This window comes from Balaenoptera musculus, chromosome 6 (assembly GCF_009873245.2).
Source record: "Balaenoptera musculus isolate JJ_BM4_2016_0621 chromosome 6, mBalMus1.pri.v3, whole genome shotgun sequence".
Taxonomy (NCBI): Eukaryota; Metazoa; Chordata; class Mammalia; order Artiodactyla; family Balaenopteridae; genus Balaenoptera; species Balaenoptera musculus.
Window position 1 is genome coordinate 474723 of NC_045790.1, and position 20572 is coordinate 495294.

Here is a 20572-nt window from a genome sequence, read left to right on the forward strand (position 1 = left end):
CCAGGGTGTATACTCCTTTTTACTACTCCATAAATAGTACTTATAAGCCTAATTGATTTCATCTTATTAATTACACATTGTAATGTATGCTGCTTAATATAATAAGGAACACTGCTCAACCCAATATCATTACCCTAAACTTGTCAAGGAAGAAAATTTTTCACAACATCTCTCAAAATAATTATTGTTCAAGGGTATGAAGCCCAAGAATTTCTGTGACCACTCTAGCTATTAAAAAATACTATAGAACAGACAAATACTTCATGTCAGGGCAAGAATATTGTTTTCAAATAAATAAAAGTAGTAAAAGTTTACTAATTTTTTTCAAAAGAAATATGAGAGAGAGAGAGAAGGAAAAATTCTAAACATCTTATATTACTGTGTGTATAAGTTTTACAGGTTTTTCATTCAGTTTCACAACTTTTTGAATTAGAATTTGTTCCTAATTTTTGTTTTAATCAGAGGAAGACACCTGTAGAATGGTTGTGTCTGGCACGAGGTAAGTAGCCAGCATTCCTCAGCTGTGACTCTAGTTCACGTCTCGGTGGCCCAAGCAAACATTCCCCACAACTGGCCATTTATCTCAGCACCTCAGGGGCCCCTGGGCAAAGTCACCAAGAAACATGCTGAGGAAAGAGGAAAATATAAAGTCTGGGGCAAAGGAGCAAAATTAGTGATCTATAAAAAATTTATATAAAATATTTGTGAAATGTCAGAACTAGAAGCAACCGTGACCATGACATTCCAGGGTCTCGTGATGAGCAGCCGAGGATTCTCATCTAAAATATTCATTATGGGGCTTCCCTGGTGGCGCAGTGGTTAAGAACCCGCCTGCCAATGCAAGGGATATGGGTTCGAGCCCTGGTCCGGGAAGATCCCACATGCTGTGTAGCAACTAAGTCTGTGCACCACAACTACTGAGCCTGCGCTCTAAAGCCCACGAGCCACAACTACTGAGCCCATGTGCCACAATTACTGAGCCCGCGCTCTAGAGCCCACGAGCCACAACTACTGAGCCCACGTGCCACAACTACTGAGCCCACGTGCCACAACTACTGAAGCCCACGCACCTAGAGCCCGTGCTCCACAACAAGAGAAGGCACCACAAGGAAGAGTATCCCCCGCTCGCTGCAACTAGAGAAAGCCCATGCACAGCAACAAAGACCCAACGCAGCCAAAAACAAATAAAGCCCATGCGCAGCAACAAAGACCCAACGCAGCCATAAATAAATAAATAAAATAAAAATAAATTTATAAAAAAATAATAACATAAGATATTCATTAATTTAAAAAGTGATTCATTAAACAAAAACTCCTAAAAAGAGTATCATATTGGTTAGTTTCTAATATTCCAATAATTTTCATGTAGAAGAATGAATTTATTCGCTCTCGATCACGAATATAGGACCCCAAATTGGACATAAGGAAAAAAAATGTTTGTTTAACTTAAGAAGCTGCCTTCACATAGTAAATGCCTGCTTGGCACATCTGAGGAGAAAGTCTGAGTCCAGGCTGGACCCCAGGCTCCCTGAGATGCAGGCATTCCTCAGCTGTGTTAGTGACGGGGCACAGGCACCTCTGAGTTTCAGCGCCAACACTTCACTAACCTAAGAACACGTGTACTTTTTGTTTTCGTTTCGGCCACGCCACGCGACATGTGGGATCTGAGTTCCCCGACTGACCAGGAATCGAACCCAGGCGCCTGGCAGTGAAAGCGCGGAATCCTAACCACTGGACCGCCAGGGAATTACCAGGAATTCCCAACACGTGTACTTCTTTCCTCCAGTGCTTGTAAGGAAGTGAGGTGGGAATCGTGGTCAAGAGATTTCAAGGAAAAGTACTTCCAAGAAAGTATTCCACAAAGGCTTTCTTATGTCGTTAAAACATTTTCTTGCCTTGCAGATATGCTGTAATTGCTCCCAAGAAATGGAAATACACCCACTGCAAAAATCCTTGCACTTGTTGGATAATAATTACATAAGTGAGTTTAAAAATCTATACTCCTCTATTCTAAAATTAGAACACAAGTTACAAACACCTCCTTTCCTTGGTAGTGGAGCAATTCTAAACAGGGTACCATGTATACTGGATGATCGCTAGCTATCGCTGTGTCATCCTCATAGGGACAGAGTAAAGGGACAAAGTAGGTGATTAAATAGTTAAGCCCACTAGGGGATGGTAAGTAGAGAAAAAAGTATGGGAGACCCTGTGAGTTAATAATCACTCAAGAAAGCAGGCTTGCTTAACAACAAAACCAAGCAACAGAAGCACGAGACATGCCCCCAGACAATAAAACCATGGTGCACTGAAACCCACATCCTGCCCAGTGAGCTCAGTAAGTTAATATTTCCTAGACACGCTCCTCCGTGCACCTTAAAAACCAAAATATAAGGAAAAGGTGACATTATACCGAAACCTGAGAGGATTTACCATATTTTAGCATATGTTACCACCCTTCTCCTAATTTAAATAGTGCCATGACAGTCCCGGCTTGAGCATGTAGGGACAAGAAAACTCCCCCACCTGGTGTGGAGGAGGAGATGATGATGGAAGCTTGATGTCTACTCAAGAATGAGGAAGAAGGTGGTCTTCTCTCCCTCCCCACTTTTCCTTTGATGATAAATATTTAGCCCACTAAATTCTAGGGGCAGCGCTGGATTGCTTGCCGGCATTTCTCACGAGCGTCCTACACTAATAAATCACTTCTTACCTATCACTTTGCCTCTGGCTGAATTCTTTCTGCACCCAGACATAAAGAACCTAAGCTCCTCGGACCCACCCTCCCACGCCTGCCTACACATCCTGCGGTTTCAATCCCTACCATGTCTTTTCATAAAAAATACATCTGAGTTGAGAAACAGAACACATGCATACAAGACTAGAAAGAGAAAAGGGCTCAAACCCACTAACAGGAGACTTCAGACCCAGCTATGCCTACTAGCTTTGTTACCTTTACCAACTTCTCGTAAAAAATGTATCTACTTTTTAAGGCTGACACATAGGCAGTGCTTGTTCACTGGAAACTATGACTCTGTCTTTGGGGGTTTCTTGATTCCCACAATCCATTCTCAAACTCCTTTGCACCTGCTTCTAGCACCAGCTCTGAAAAGGCGAAGAGGTTATTTAAAATCCCCTGACATTTTTGATTGCCTTCAAAAGAACAGCTGTTTTGACCATAAACTTCTCAGTACTGCAGAACAGAATGAGGAAATGAGAGGAATTATTTTGATGTCACTACTTGTACCCTGTGATTCTCAACTGTATCTGCATAAAATAATAAATTGTAGAACTTAAAGTAGAAATATATACATATCCATCAGGAGGGATACTGTTTTTAAAAAAACACCAAAATAACAAATGTTGGTGAAGATGTGGAGAAATTGGGACTCTTCTGCATTGCTGGTGGGAATGTAAAATGATACAGCTGCTCTGAGAATAGTATGATGGTTCCTCAAATAATTACCCATGGAATTACTACAAGATCCAGCAATTCCAATTCTGGGTACATACTCAAAGGAATTGAAAGCAGACATTGAAACAGATATTTGTATGCTAATGTTCAGAGCTGCATTTTCACAATAACCAAAGTGGGGAAGCAACCCAAGTGTCCATGAACGGATCGATGGATTAACAAAATGTGGCACGTACATAATACAACAGAACATCATTCAGCCCCAAAAAAGAAAGGAATTCTGACACGTGCTTCAACGTGGGTGAACCTCGAGGACGTGACGCTAAGTGAAATGTCAGTCACAAAAGGACAGACCCCTGCATGATTCCGCTTACACGAGGGCCTTAGAGGAGTCAAATAATAGAGATAGAAAGTAGATGGTGGAGACCAAGGGCTGGGGGGGTGGGATGGGGAGTGACTGTGTAACGGGGTCAAAGTTTCAGTTTGGGAAGATGAAAATATTCTGGAGATGGATGGTGGTGATGGTTACGCAACTGTGTGAATGTATTTAATAACAGTGAACTATACGCTTAAAATGTGTAAAACAGTAAATTTTATGTTATGTATATTTTATCACAATTTTAAGAATTAAAACACACACACAAACACACAGGAAGTGCCCCAAATCTGTCCCAGATAAATTAAATCAAACATTCAGGGATCGAGCCCAGGCAGCTGCATTTTAACTGGGTGCTTAGTAATTCTCATGTGAGGCAGGACTGAAAATCACACCTTTATCCAGGGGAGGATTCCTGCTTAAGTATCATTTCCTGTATATCTCTAATGTTTTTCAACCTTCACAATCTTATTAGTAGGTTAGATTAACAAGGTTTGAGATAAAGATATTATTTCTTATGTATCAGAATAGAATACCTTTGAAGTGAATTTGATCAATCCCTCGCTCTAAAAATCTGATTCACAATTTACTAACACATAAGGTCACTGAAAAGAAATAAACAGAATTCCCTTCTTGCCACCTATGCAGGCTACTGTGATACGAACCAAATGAAGTACCATTAATCTTGACTGTATCTTATAAATTAAAAACACAGACCAGATCTTTATTATTCTATGGAGAAAAAAGGCACTATCTGACATAGAATGAAACAATCTAAGATTCTTGATTCCTATATTTTATAGATTTTGGTGTAAAACAAAATAAATACTATTCTTGTATAAAGAAATCAAAATTGGATGGGGGGCTTCCCTGGTGGCGCAGTGGTTGAGAATCTGCCTGCCAATGCAGGGGACACGGGTTCGAGCCCTGGTCTGGGAAGATCCCACATGCCACGGAGCAACTGGGCCCGTGAGCCACAATTACTGAGCCTGCGCGTCTGGAGCCTGTGCTCCGCAACAAGAGAGGCCGTGATGGTGAGAGGCCCGCGCACCGCAATGAAGAGTGGTCCCCGCTTGCTGCAACTAGAGACAGCCCTCGCACAGAAACGAAGACCCAACACAGCCATAAATAAATAAATTAATTTAAAAAAAAAAAAAAAAAAATTGGATGGGGAGAGGAAGTACTTTTCTCACTTCAAAGTCCTGTGTAGTTGTATGCTCTGACACAGGGTAAATGAAGACGCCCTGTTGGTTTCTACGTTGAACACAGGTTTTTTTGCAGGTTTTCCAGAGGGTTCTATAAGCCAAGGTTGCCAACATGTGTGATATAACTAACATATGATGTAAGAGGCATGGTTATTAGTTAGCCCTTGAAAACCCTAACAAGTACTCTGTCTAAAGTGATAAAAAAATCTGAAATCAACTCTTGTGTGTTGATCAAATAAAGGTTCAGATCAAATAACGGTTCAGAATTTACATTTTTAAATGATTGGAAGCATTTAAAAATATTGTAATCATATAATCAACTTTGCATATTGTCCCCACTGAATTTCAATTCTGGGAACACCAATTTTTCTACTAGAAAAGTGCCCAAATACCCCAGCTCATGAACTAAATAGCATCGGGGACCAGTAAGCCTCTGCTGGGAAGCAGGGCAGCCCAGCCTGTGGTCCAGACCATCAACCAACATCTTCTCAGAACATGAAAAAATTATCCTCGTGGAACAAGTGAAAGTTAAAGGCATCTGGGAGAGAGACAATTCCTACAGGTGTCACCACATACATGCACCTTCAAGAATATGGGGGTGCATTTTAAGAAAGGAAAGATGAGTTTGGGGGTGTATTTTCCCAAACACAAGTCTTCTTCAATTTCAGAAATAATTACGGCCATAATACTCAACAGCTCTGTTCACTGAGGGGAAAAAAGCTCCATGAGAAGCCTCCACAGCTTTCCCTTTGCAGCCAGAGGCGGGTTGCAGAGGATACCTGAGGCTGTGACTGTGGGAATATGTGAGATGCTTTGCAAATGAGTAGGAGAAATTAGGGGAATCGGGTAAGTTCTGAGACCTGCTCCTGGAAAGACAGAAGCAGTGGATAAGTGTACAACTAAGTCTTCTCAGCTCCCCACTCCCAGGCAAGGATGGCTCATGCAGACACTGAGCTAGCTGCCCACGCTTATCTTCCGCAGCTAGATTTTGAGCTGCTGGCGTTTAGGAATGGTGTCCTAGCCCATCACCTCTTCAGGAACGTTTGTTTAATTTAAATACAACTTAAGCAGCCAGAAGGAGTCAAGCTGCCCTTCCCAGAGAGGGCCAGGCTCAGAAACAGAGCACAGCGCGAAACTGCAGTGACAGACAGATGCTGATGGAAGCACAGCTACACTCCTGCCCTAATTCCACATCCCTGGAAATCTGCACCAGCAGGGGAAACACATCAATAACAGGGAAACTGATCTGCCTGAGATCTCCGGATCTATTAAATTCAGCTTCTTTATGTAATTCATCGCACGGTAAGGACCAAGTGGAGGGGTCTCAGCTGGTCTGGAAGGTAAAACTGGGGAAATATAGAAAACACATTTAGCCTGAATCTCTTTCATCTCGGGGCTCCTAGATATCAAAGGCTGGAGAAAAAAACTTTGGGATAAAAGGTGATCCTTAGAGACACAGCACTTCGGGACAAGCAAATTCTCTAAACAACTCTCAAGAACGAAGGCTAAACATTTCAGCAACTTAGCTATTACCCAAATTAACCCCCAACCAAAAACAAGGCAGGAAGAATGTAGTGAAAAGGAAAAAAGTGACTATATTTTAAATCTACAGCATATTTATCTGAGGCATTTATTAAATTATTTAAAATGCTTATCATGCTGCCCCTCTAGGTTCATTCCTGAATTACCCCTTCAGTTTCTCATGGCAAACACAGAATTTTCATGCCATGTTCAAGAAGGTGCACGTCCTCGTTAAAACTATTTTTCAGGGAATTTATGTTGTGTCAACTAATGAAGTAATGGCACAGGAAATTCTAGGTAGAGAAATCAAAAGCAATTTATTTATGGCATCAGTATACTTTCTTTTACTTCAAAGCAAGTTCACTATCACCAAAATAATTTTACTTTAATTCATTTAAAACCATTATATTTTTTCCAAAACTCTTACTATTTTAGTGGTTTAAAATAAGTGGGAATGTTCTGATTAATTAAAAAAAGAAACTCACATGAAATGGAAAAATGTCACAGCAAAACCGGAAGTCAAATAAGCTATATGTGAACAATCAGTTGATTTTTACCTAGAGGCAAGTTTGCAGGTGCCAACATGTGTGTTTGTTGAGTGTGTAACTATGTATCCGTGTTGTGTATGTATGTTTGGGTACATCTATGGATACACATAAAGAGGAGCTTTGCGCTCAGAAATTATGCCATTAATATTATGAAATATTAACTAACATTTAAATTAGTGCTATTTTTGCATATTTTGTAGAACATAATAGAAATGGAAGTAAAATATAATTTTGAATGAATATGGTAAAAATTATACAAACATTATCAGAAAAATGTTATATGCGAACGTAAATTTTTCTTTGTACTTTTTAGAAATATGCAAGACCCCCAGTAAAGATACTGGGGAAAATCAATTTATACTGATATGATATTGATGTCCATAAGCCAATGAAAAATGTGATATATTAAAATTTAAAACACTCATAAAAAGTATTCTGAATTATGTTCAACAGCGTAATCATTTTGAAAATGATCCTTAATGGAAAATTCCTTCATCAGAAAGAACAAGAAGCATTAGAAATTAACATATTTCAAGTGTCTATTCTATCCAAGTGATGACACTATCTATCTTATTCAAAGCGAGATGAGAGCAGGATGATTTTTCTCACTCCTCACTATGGTCTGCAAATGGGTTGGTTAATTTGACTCAACACAAAAAAACAAAACAGAAAAAAATACATGCAGCTCAAACTAATTTTCCCCTTCTTTCTTATTTTTTGAATACAAAACTTTCCCATGTATATTTATCAACTATATGTTCAATCGATCAAAACCTGACAGTGTACAAAATATCATTTTAAATACAGAAACAAAGCTAACAGCAATATGTCTAAGCTCAGTCAAGTAAATACTTATTCTTAAAGCACAACCTTCAAAATTCCATTCGTATGCCATTATTTCCTCTTAGTGCTACCATACGAGTGACAGCACCTCCTAGCAATCAGGAAATGGGGTGCAGGGGTCACACTGCCTGGACCCAAGGCCAGGCTCTGCCACTTTGTAGGAATATGACCTTGGCAGGACCTTCAAACGCCTCAGGCCTCACCTTCCCCATCCACCCGGCAGGGTGACCGTGAAGATTAATGAACTAATGTAACTCATATACTGAATACTTAGAACAGTAACTGCATACAAGACACTTTACAAACATTAGCTATCATCATGCCTGAGCTACTCTCTGCTTGATAAATACGGTATTTTCACAAGTTATTAGGTTAAAAACTTCTTCAAATAGTAAAGTACATCAGTCTTACCAGTCCCTCAGGATTTGGAAGCCTCTCTGTAACGATCTCTTTTTCTTTTTAAATGAGATAAATTGCAGTGCAACACATAGTCACACACACAAATGAGAAAAACAAAGCATCTTATTTGTCATTGGCTACAGTATGGCAAATTTAAGTGTTCACATCCGTTTCACAGATAAGTACAATTTTTCAAGGTTTATGATTCCACAATAAAAATTCATTTCCCAAGAAAGCATGCACAGATACCTCAGTCTGCATTTCCTTGCAGGCATACCTCAGAGATGGTGGGACCGGTTCCAGACAACCACAATAAAGCAAATATTGCAATAAAGTGAGTCACGTGAATTTTTTAATATAAAATTAAAAAGAAAAATATAAAATATATTTTATATGTAAGATATTTAAAATATATAAAAGTTATGTTTACACTATACTGTAGCCTATTAACTGTGCATCATGTCTGAAAAAAACAATGCACGTACCCTAATTAAAAATACTTTTTTGCTACAGAATGCTAACCATCCTATGAGCCTTCAGTGAGTTATGATATTCTTGCTGGCGGAGGGTCTTGCCTGGATGTTGGTGGCTGCTGACTGATCAGGGTGATGGTTGCTGAAGGCTGGGGCGGTTGCAGCAGTTTTTAAAAATAAGACAACAAGGAAGTTTGCAGCATCAACTGACTCTTCCCTTCATGAATGACATCTCTGTAGCATGAATGCTGTTTGATAGCATTTTACCCAGAGGAGAGCTTCTTTCAAAATTGGAAGCAGTCTTCTCAAACCCTGCTGCTCTACGACTAAGTTTTTGTCATATTCTAAACCTTCTAAATGCTGTCATTTCAGCAGTCTTCACAGCGTCTTCAGAAGGAGCAGATCCATCTCAAGAAACCACTTTCTTCGCTCTCCCATAAGAAGCGGCTCCTCATCCATGAAGGTTTGATCCTGAGATTGTAGCAATTCAGGCACATCCTCAGGCTCCACCCCTAACTCTAGTTCTCCCGCTGTTTCCACCGCATCTGCAGTTCCTTCCTCCACTGAAATCTTGAACCCCTCCGAGTCATCCATGAGGGTTAGAATCAATTTTTCCAAACCCCTGTTAAAGTTGGTATTTTAAGCTCTTCCCATGAATCATAATGTTCCTCTTTGATCCATGGGCTGCAGAATAGATGCTGTGTCAGCACAGCAGATATGAAAACGATATTAATCTCACTGTACATCTCCATCAGAGCTTTGGGTGAACAGGTGCCTTGTCAACGAGCAGTAACATTTTGAAAGGATTCTTTTTTTTTTTTTTTGAGCAGTAGTTCTCAACAGTGGACTTATAATATTCAGTAAAGCATACTGTAAACAGATGTGTTGCATCCAGGCTTTGTGGTTCCATGTATAGAGCACAGGCAGAGTATATTTAGCATAATTCTTAATTATGGGATTTTCAGAACGATAAATAAACATTGGCTTCAACTTAAAGTCACCAGCTGCATCAGCCCCTAACAAGAGGCTCAGCCTGTCCGTTGAAGCTCTGAAGCCAGGCATTGACTTCTCCTCTCTAGCTATGAAAGTCCTAGATGGCATCTTCTTATAACAGAAGGCTGTTTCGTCTACACTGAAAATGTTGTTCAGCGTGGCCACCTTCATTAATTATCTCAGCTAGATCTTCTGGATAACCTGCTAAAGCTTCTACATCACCCCTCGCTGCTTCACTCTGCACTTTTATGTTATAATATATATATAATATATATACATATATTACATATATACAATGGATATTTCGTCTACACTGAAAATCTGTTGTTTAGCATGGCCACCTTCATTAATTATCTCAGCTAGATCTTCTGGATAACTTGCTAAAGCTTCTACATCACACCTCACTGCTTCACTCTGCACTTTTATGTTATGGAGACAGACAGCTTCTCTCCTTCAACATCATGAACCAACCTCTGCTCGCTTGAAACTCTTCTTCTACAGCTTCCTCACCTCTTTCAGCCTTTACAGAAATGAAGAGAGTGGGGCCTGGCTCTGGATGAGGCTTTGGTTTAGGAAATGTTGTAGCTGGTTTGATCTTCTATTCAGCCACTAGAATTTTCTCCATGTCAGCAAGAAGGCTGTTTCGCTTTCTTAACATTCATGTGTTTACTGGAGCAGCACTTCATTTCCTTCAAGAACTTCTCCTTTGCTCTCAGAACTTGGCTCACTGTTTTTGGCCTATCTCGGCTTGCTTTTTTTTTTTTTTAATCTCTATTGAACTGTAGTTTATTCACAATGTTGTGCTAGTTTCAGGTGTACAGAAAAGTGATTGAGCCATATATGTATGGCTGAATATATATGTGTATATATATTATATATATATATTCTTTTCTAGATTCTTTTCCATTATAGGTTATCACAAGACACTGAGTACGGTTCCCTGTGCTATACAGTAGGTCCTTGTTGGTTATCTGTGTATATGTTAATTCCAAACTCCGAATTTATCCCTCCCCCCACCCTTTCCCCTTTGGTAACCATAAGTTTGTTTTCTAAGTCTGAGAGTCTATATCTGTTTTGTAAATAAGTTCATTTGTATCTTTTTTGTAGATTCCACATATAAGTGACATCATATGATCTATTTGTCTTTCTCTGTCTGACTTAGTTCACTCAGTATGACAATCTCTAGGTCCATCCATGTTGCTGCAAGTGGCATTATTTCATTCTTTTTTATGGCTGAGTAATATTCCATTGTATATACATACCACATCTTCTTTATCCATTCCTCTGTAGATGGACATGTATGTTGCCTCCATGTCTTGGCTATCGTAAATAGTGCTGCAATGAACATTGGGGTGGATGTATCTTTTTGGATTATGGTTTTCTCAGGATATATGCCCAGGAGTGGGATTGCTGGATCATATGGTAGCTCTATTTTTAGATTTTTAAGGACCTTCCATACCGTTCTCCGTAGTGGCTGCACCAACTTACATTCCCACCAATGACATACCTTCCTCACTGGGCTTCATCATTTCTAGCTTTTGATTTAAACTGAGACCTGTGACTCTTCTTTTCACTTGAACACTTAGAGGCCAGTGTAGGTTATTAATTGGCCGAATTTCAGTATTGCTGTGTCTCAGGGAATATACGGAGGCCCGAGGAGAGGGAGAGAGATGGAGGGAAGGTTGGTCGGTGGAGCAGTCCAAACACACAACATTTATTACATTTATTGTCTTATTTGGGTGGAGTTCGTGACGCCTCTAAACAATTACAATAGTAACACCAAAGATCCCTGATCACAGATCACCATAATAAATACAACAATAATGAAAAAGTTTGAAATAAGGTGACCAAAATGTGACACAACACAGGAAGTGAGCAAATGTTGTTGGAAAACTGGTGCCAATAGACTTGTTGAATGCAGGGTTGCCACAAACCTTCAATTTGTAAACACAACATCTGCAAAGTGTAATGATGTGAAGCATATTTGCCTGTATTTTTTCACCGCCTCTCTTTTAGTGCCTTTCGCTTGACTTACAGTAACCAAATCAAAATCATTTTTATGTAAATCTCACAAATTAACACACTGGATAATAACAGTGAAATCACATGAAGTAAGGAACAAAGAAAGTAATGTTACAGGAGGGGCAGGATGTAAATGGCTGTTTCCGACTGAAGGTTAATTTCTATGTTGACCACAATTCCTTGTCCATCCCAGCTGGTCCCCACTCAGAGGCTGGCTGAGGTAGCGTTCATCCCAAATATTAGGAAACACAGCACAATATTGTAAAGCTTCCTTTAATGGTATAGTATGGCTCATTTAAAAAAACAACTTCTACTTTTAAATAATACTGCTTCATGGATACCATATTATGTAAGGTCACTATAGCCGATGTAAAGTAGAAATTTCTTTTGTTTCAAACTTTAAAAGGAAGAGTCTGGTTCTAATAGTGTACAGTTTGGTAAAGAAATCTGTTTACTTACATAATTATGACTGCATTGAGATTGGGCATCTCCTGCACCCAGGGAAGGGCTTCCTGCCCCGTGTGTGTGTCCTGCCCTCCGTCTCAAGGGGACCAAACAAGACTACAAACTGCGGGTACAGTTTTTCAATACAAGAGTTTTCCTTTTGGGTCTTACTAAGACACCAGCTGAGTCTATTTACCAGTCTGCTCCGTTTTAAAGGAAAGCTTTTATTTACTGAAAATTAGACAGCAAAGCCATTTGTTTTGAAATTCTGCAAAAATAAATCTCTTTCCTAGTGAAGGTACTTGAATATATCTGAGAACTGGATGAAGCGACTTGTGTCAACTGATAAGAATGGACACAGTAAAGTTCAGAAGCCTAAATCAGACAAATCAGGTATGATTCTAAAAATGAGAGACACCTTGACAAATCACGATACCTAAGTAACTTATCTCTAACTATAATATTCTGAAGTGAAAGTAATTATGGCATGAATTTTTTCCATTCATCTAAGCTCTCCTATTTAGTATTTTAAAATCTAACCAGGCAATAAATATCATGTTTAAAGTTCAGTGATTGTAAACATGTAAAAACATTTATTTTAAAACAATGACATTCTTACCCCCATCGAAGGCCTTTCCTGGACTCCAAGTGCGGAAATAATCATCCTAAGGAGAAAAATAATGTGAATTGAGTGTCTATGAGTAATTAAAATGTAAAGATTCATATAAAATCAAAAATAAAATGTGAAATACAGAAGCTGAATACAAACCTCTACTTCCTGCAATGGCAAGCAGTAAATTATAAAAAAATAAAAAAACAAAAAGAAAAAAAAGGAACAAGAGAAAAACAATAGTTATCAAATGAGAATACATTGTTAACACGTTATAGAAATATCTTTCAGTAAATGTGTTCATTTTCATGGCAAGTCAACATTTACTACACTGTAAGAATTTAACTGTTTTGGTTGCCACGTCACCTAAATATTATAATGCGATACTTTCAACGTGCAGTATAACACACAATTACGTGAAGCTAATAAGCTTATAAAAGCATCCACCAGTTTCCAATTACACAACTGCATTTTGCACTAGTACATGAGTAAATGGACGGGGGAAGGGGGGGATAAATTGGGAGACTGGGGTTGACATGTATACCCCAGTATGTATAAAATAGATGACTAATAAGGACCTCTGTATAGCTCAGGGGACTCTAATCAATGCTCTGTAATGGCCTGTATGGGAAAAGTACCTAAAGAAGAGTGTATCTATGTACGTGTATAACTGATTCACTTTACCGTACACATGAAACACAGCATTGTAAGTCAACTATACTCCAATAAAAATTAATTTTAAAAAATATATATGCTATAATTAAATATGAAATAAATAATAAATAAGGAAATTGGGGCAAAGAGAAAAGAGCCACATATTTGGCTATAAGATTTCAAGCAAACAAAGTAAATTGAACATGAGATTCCTGTTCAATTAAATGTCCCTGAGATAATGAAAAAAATTACTTTCTCCTCAAAAAAAACAAAAAAAAAAACAAAAAAACAGTAACTGGAACGGTTACCATAGCAGGAAACATACCAGGTGACTCTGCAGCGGCCCAGACGCTATAAATATACTTTATGAACATCAGGCACAGGCAACTGAACATCTAAGGAAATCATCAAAATGCACCGGGAAGCTTGAGAAAAAATGCGCACCTAATTAAATCTCGCCTAAAGTTTCAATCTTTGATATGGGAAAGAATCATTACATTTACTGTATATTTAGTACATTTGACCATAAAGCACAAAAGCGGGGCAACGGATAGTGCACAGAGCTGAGGCAACTGACTGACTCAATTTTATTCACCGTTTTTACCTAAAAGCCTTGTAAAGGCACCTCAAACAGATCATCTCTTATGCAAACAGAACCGATTTCACTGTTCAAATTAATAAGCTATTTCCACCATCATAAGCAAGAGAAGTGCACTATGGGAAGCTCCTTGATGAAACAGTCCCCAGCCCCAAATCCTAACCCACCAGAAACCTCAGAATGTAGGGAACCCAGAAGGCCAAGCAGAGATTCTTTCAATCTTCTTCCACCCTCTTTGCTAATATCCTCCAGTGTACTGGGAGGGAACGTAGAGCATTTTAATTACAGAAATAAATATACTTCCCTAATTGATTTATTGAAACATTTTAAACTGTTACAAAACTTTTTCCTTATTGTGACGAGTCACTCATTACCACCTTTTTCACCCCCATCTCTCACCTTCAAAGGAAAGAAGAAAAGAAAAACCACAGAAGACACGTCTGTCGGTCTTCTATTTATGTTGAGATAGGGTTATAACAAGAGAGGGGGCATTTTAGGGCAAAACACGCTGACAGGTTCTGCACTAAATTATCCAGAATTAGATGAAGGATGGATAACACCACTGGATAATTAGACAAATACTGATTGCTTAGTCTCATCTTACAATCTCACTTTTAAAAAAATTACAGCATGATACAAATCTTGGGAAACTAGGTTTTCAAATCAAGTACCTACACTCAAATTCTCAAACTTCTCAAAGATCACAGCACACTCGTGTAATCACTTTTTTAAGTTACCGCTCACTGCGTGGGGAAGATGCCTGTCTTCCATTCCAAGCGTGGAGAGGGTTGGAATTCTCCTGAAACACAGGCAAAGCCAGACTCTGGCCCCTGGTGATGGCTCTGGAGATGCAGACCTGAATTTGAAGTCTGGCTCCACCACCTAATAGCTGCACGAGGCTAGAGAAAAAGATGGTCTAAACCTCAGATACTTGTACTAAACTCAGAAAAAGAATACCTACCTGTCTGGTAAGGGTGGTGCGGGGATTAGTTACAAAAATGTAAAGCACCAGCCCACTCTTGGCAAGAAGCAGGTGCGAAAGCATGTTTGCCAGTCAGAAGGACTAAGGTCATCCCTTTAGTGTCTGGTCAACATCACCACCGGACAAGTTGTCATGACTGCTGACAAAGTCCTGTAGTTTTTCTGTTTTTTTGTAGAAAGAGCTACGGACCCCTCATCCCATTTTTCAAAGTGATGTCCACACTGCAACCCTCCCCCAAATGTCAGATGTGAGATGCAGAGAACTTTTTCAAAGCCAACATTAATGACTGTGGTTAATGCCAGAAAACAAGTACTTCTGCTGTTCCCTCAGACTTTCTGAAGCGGTACAGCTACCATGGCACCATCCAGAAAGGTGTGGGAAGGTTTTTACTACAATGGTGACTCTGGGCTGCGGAAAGGCTGGCACAGGAGTGGGGCTGACACTGAGGCCTGATAACATGACAGCATCACGCCTGCCACGACACGGAGTGTTTGAAATACTCAACACTGTACCGGTTAGCAGGAAGTACGCAGGCATATAGAGAAAACAACGCGATGGTAAATGCGAACCTCGACAACTTAACTGAACGTCCTTCAGAATAACATGATCACACTGGCTTAATCTGGGATCAGAGCTATAAAAAAATCTATAATCATAATGTACAACATGACCTGGCTTCTTGTTATGTCAAGGGCATCACGGACAGCTGGCCATCTGACATGGTACAGAAAAGCAAAGTCCTTCCCCTATTAGCTATTTTTAGATATTTTTCTTTGTGTTCCCATATCACTAGACTTTTATCTTTCTGAAAATGGTTTCACCGCTTTAAATCTTAGGAATGTTGCCAGGATGAGAAATCAAAGTATTTTCACATAAAGTGTTCATTCAGGCGCAATTTCTTTTGTCTCAAAAAGCTTTAGTGACTATTGGGTATTCCCAGGCTTCAATTTAGATCCAGAATAAGCCAACTGGGGATTTAGAAAACAACTCAGGAAATGCCCACAACTGGAGAAATTCAGGTTCAGATGACTGACATCAAGCCCGAGGGTCCCACTGGGCAAAGCTCACGCTCCGGAGCTTACACCGTGAATTATAGGGACAATCAGAGTTAATTCTGCACCTTTTCCAATTTCTTATATTGAAAGAAATAATATTTGACAGTTTTCCCCAAAATGTGGTCTGCAGAAGAAAATTTGATTTCTGTATCCTGTGATTGAAGCCTTTTCCTTGTGGTGTTAATGTCCTATTTTTCCTGATTTTAAATAAGATAGAGCACAGTTTCTCGCCATCACTGACACTTTGAGCAGATAATTCTTTGTTGTCTGGGGCGGGGGCAGGTGGGGGGATGGCTCTGTGGAGCATTGCAGGCTGTTTACCAGCATCCTTGGCCGCCACCCACGACAGGCCAGCAGTGACCTCCCTCAGGTGTGGCATCGAGACTGTCACCGAATACTGCCAAATGCCCCCTCGGGGGGAAAAACCACCTACCCGAGGACCCGTGATGTAGAGTTTTTGGGAAATACAGAAACACAAATGAATCAAATTATCCTACAGCAAAGACCTGCTAACAGGAACAGATTTTTCTTCACACATGTTTTACTATATTGAGATAATACTGTATGTTCAATATTATATCCAGATGTTTTGTGCATCACTTTATTAAGAGCGTTTTACAACTGTATTAATATGTTTTGTCAAAATACTGAACGTCTCACATCCATCTGTGTGGATTTACCATCCTTTAGTTATTTCTTCATACGTCTGTGCTTCCATGTTGTTTATAATATTTTATAACAAATCACTCATACATAAATGTCTAAGTACTTTCTTATACATTCAGAATATATGTTTCAGAATAAAAACCATGCCCAGAATAGAGAAACTAGTTTCCTATGACAATAGCTGGTCAGAATCAGCCTTTGAAGTAGGTAGGAAGGACCAGTTTATATCCTCAGATGAACTGTCTAGATCATTCACTCACTGCTGCATCTACGGTGATTAATTCTCCTGATGCCTGAAGGCATCACAGGGACCAGGAAGCTAGGGTAGGGATTACTCAGCATCCTCGTAGATTCCAACACATGATCAACCGGGAAAAGGAGAGACTGGAAGCTCCAAGAGCCCCCGAGGGCTCGAGCTGAACATGAGCTACACGCAGGCATCATATCGCAGGTACTGAGCCATCCAACCTGCCCCCGAGGCCACAAAGGTTTGCGCAGACAACGGGACCTTCCTGAGATATGTATCTGAAAATTGCTAGCAGGGCACACCACCTTTAAATGATAATCAGTAAAGATTCTATTGATGACTACTGGACACAACTGTGTCCCACATTCCCATAAGTGTTCTGTGATTTATATTAAATAACTGGCATAAAGGATTTTTAAGCTATAAAAAAAAAAGTATTTACACGATTACAAAATGGGACACGGAAGATAATGCTTTTGGAGACATTGTAAAAATAAGTGCTAAAGTGATGGTTATCAACGGTGGGTAGTTCTGAAAACGCCGTACTCATATCCCCAAAATATGACAGTCCAGTTTCAGGTGGGGTATAGGATTTTAGGGTCAACCTACACCAAGATCGTTTAGGCGATAGTATTTCCATAGTACTTCCCTTCCCCACCTGAAGTCTGCTATCACAGTATCTAGGATGTCATGTGAGGCCTTTGTTATTAGTCATCCATTTGGAACACACACACACACACACACACAAAAACACACACAAAACACACTCATGCATCTATGTCAAAATATATACATATATATAAATGTATACATATATATTTTAAATAGATGAGTCTATTATAGAGATACATTTCATTAGTGTCTGTCTAAAACATTTAAATGACATTTAAATAATATTTCAGTCATATGAGACAACCCACAGGCAGCTACGTTTTAGCCAATCAGCTTTGCCCCTCCCCCCCAAAAAAACCCTTGTGGTATGAGATTGATAAGATTTCTTTCCAGATTTGCACAACTACCTATTTATGACTATGGAAACCCAGCAATCTTAGTCCAGAGACAAAGTAAATAAATACACATCTCTGGTATTACCCACTATGTGCACTGACACTTATTACAGTAAGTGTCTTTGGGATAAACTCTCCCCTGAAGTGATGGTGTCAGGACAACAAAGAGAAAACCCCTCTCGACAGCTGTCTCTCAGTCTTGCTTTTAACTGACAGTCCCACCTAGATTGCATCTTTTACTCTAAGGCATTTATAAGTATATTTCATTATGTTAAGAATTTACACATTGTATTTCATTAGTGATGCACTATTTTAAATGATATAACAGATCAAAGACTGCCTGACTTGATTTGAAATAGTTGAATCTGCAGTGTAAAATGTGGGTCAACCATGAATAGGAACTGAAATTTAGTATAAGAGAGAAAAGGACTTGATGTAACAAAATCTTGTAGCTACAAATCGCAGTACAGAGCACTTGGGGGATGGGAGGGGGCGGGTTGGTGACACAACCAACCTCCAAAAGCAGTAGTGTTTTATCAGTGATGTCATTCATATAACAATTATGTTTCAAATATTTTTATGAATTATGATGAAAAATGAAAGCCTGAGAAAATTTCATAAATAATAATTAGGAAGACAAAGATAAACTTATCTTGGTACAAATTCTCAAATCCTAGCTTGACAATTTCAATGAATGAGTTAGAGTAAAAAAATATGAAGAAAGAAAAAAAAGAGAAACATATAATAGGACATCGGGGGCCCAAGAGTGAGGTTTCTGAATAAGAAAAGCCTATATTTAAACCCTGTATTTACCAGTTACTCTGATATTTCAACTCTGACCTTAACTGTTCTTTTCTGAAAATTGAGACTAGTAAGCTCAATTAAGCTGAGGAAGATTAAATTATTAAAATATGCAAAGTATGAATATAGCTTATAGCTCACAATAAGCACTTAAAAATTGGTACACCTATTATTATTCCAGCCAGAAAAACATTCGAGTAATTGTCACTTACCATTATGATGTTAAAAATGACTATCTTTCTTAAAGTGACATCATATGAAAATGGGATTTTTCAGTAAAACATGTGGAGTTGCTGGGGGAAGCCTGCAACCTATGGGGGGGCAGAGGGAAAGATGCCTTTGGAGTATTGTGACCCCTGACCTCCGAAGCCACACGCACATCGCGTGACCTTATTCACCATCCAGTGTTGTATCAGAGACTCAGGATGTGTTTTGTTCAATCCTTCCAGTAAATATTTACTTTGCTTCTAGTAGATGCTAAGGAAAAAGAAAACCTAGTGCCACGTGGCCTGGGACTTCAAGGAGCCCAGAATCTGATGTGAGACCCGGCTGCAGTCCAGACGGACTCTGTCTCAGAGAAAGCAAGCAGATGGTCTGCAATGTAGGTGAGAGGTCTTCACACGCTCGTGTAGGACACAGAGACCCGAGCGTGAGCCCACCCGGGTCTCCGAGGATCACCCTGTCCTCCCAGGCCTCCCTCTGTGAAAGGGCATCAGAGCCCCCGACCTGCAGGAGGAGGTGCCCACCGGGGGCTTTCCTCTTGGGCATCCTTCCTTCCCGTCACTCCCAGGAAAGGTGCAGGGCATGCCCCGCCCCTAGCCCAGCCTGGCCCCGTAACCTGCTGACCAACAGAACCTGGGGTGGGGGTGGGGCTGGTCCACGGGAAGCCATCATCAGCCACGGGGAGAAAAGCCACTTGCCCATGCCCTCCTGAATTCCCAGACGGCATCCAAAATCAGCCACCATCACTTTCTAGAGACTCAAAGTGATATCGGGCTGAGCACAGTCAGAACTCAAAAACGTGAGAGAGAATAGAAAACTGTGGTATATTAGCAAATAATTAAGAGCTGGAAGGCCCCCCAAGTCATACAGTTAGTTAGTCCTGAGGATAAAAAGGTACACACAAGCTCTCCACCTCTGGCTTCGTTGTGCCTTCCCATACACAGAATCCAGAACCTCCAAAGAGCCCCTGTTGGCAGAATTGAAGCTGCAACCCATAAGGTAAACCCTTACAAGGTCAGTCCCACTGGGAATCTGATGCTGCATGATGGGTTTGGCCTTGGAACGGGGCCACTGGACCTGCAGCAAGATCCAGGGGCACGTCCCAGGGTGTCCTTGGCATCCTGACTCTGTGTGTGGGTATCAGTCTGTCCTCTGTCCATTCTTCCCTGGGACTGCCCTGCTCATCCCCTGACCCTATTTCCCATCCTGGACTTTCCCTGCATCCCCTGCTCCCCATCGATCACTCTGCATCCACACCCACTCCCCTGACATCACAGCCTGGACCCTCTGGCCTCTATTTGGTTAAGTCCTGATTCCCAGCAACGACCACGACCACCAAGAGCTTTTCCACAAGCCGGCAGGAGACAAACGACTTCCTGGTCACCCTAATAGGACACAGTCAGAGAAGCATAGAGACAGAGAGAGCAATTTGGGCCCCTAGTCATCTTCTGGGGAAGAGAGATTGGGCCAAAGTTTCCACAGTGAAAGATCTGT

At 40.1% G+C, this 20572-nt stretch overlaps 1 protein-coding gene across 3 annotated transcripts in view; it reads right to left on the bottom strand.

Annotated features, from left to right (window-relative positions):
* The window catches only part of SPOCK3 (SPARC (osteonectin), cwcv and kazal like domains proteoglycan 3), a 433554-nt gene that overhangs the window by 284062 nt on the left and 128920 nt on the right, over positions 1-20572 (bottom strand). For 2 of the 3 annotated variants that reach the window (XM_036854215.1, XM_036854213.1), the window contains exons 3-4: positions 13006-13014; positions 12856-12901 (exon numbers count right to left, since the gene is read on the bottom strand). In XM_036854215.1, the coding sequence (XP_036710110.1) occupies positions 12856-12901; positions 13006-13014 (55 nt within the window). The remainder of the gene's footprint in view (positions 1-12855; positions 12902-13005; positions 13015-20572) is intronic. The other variant, XM_036854214.1, reaches the window with a different exon arrangement.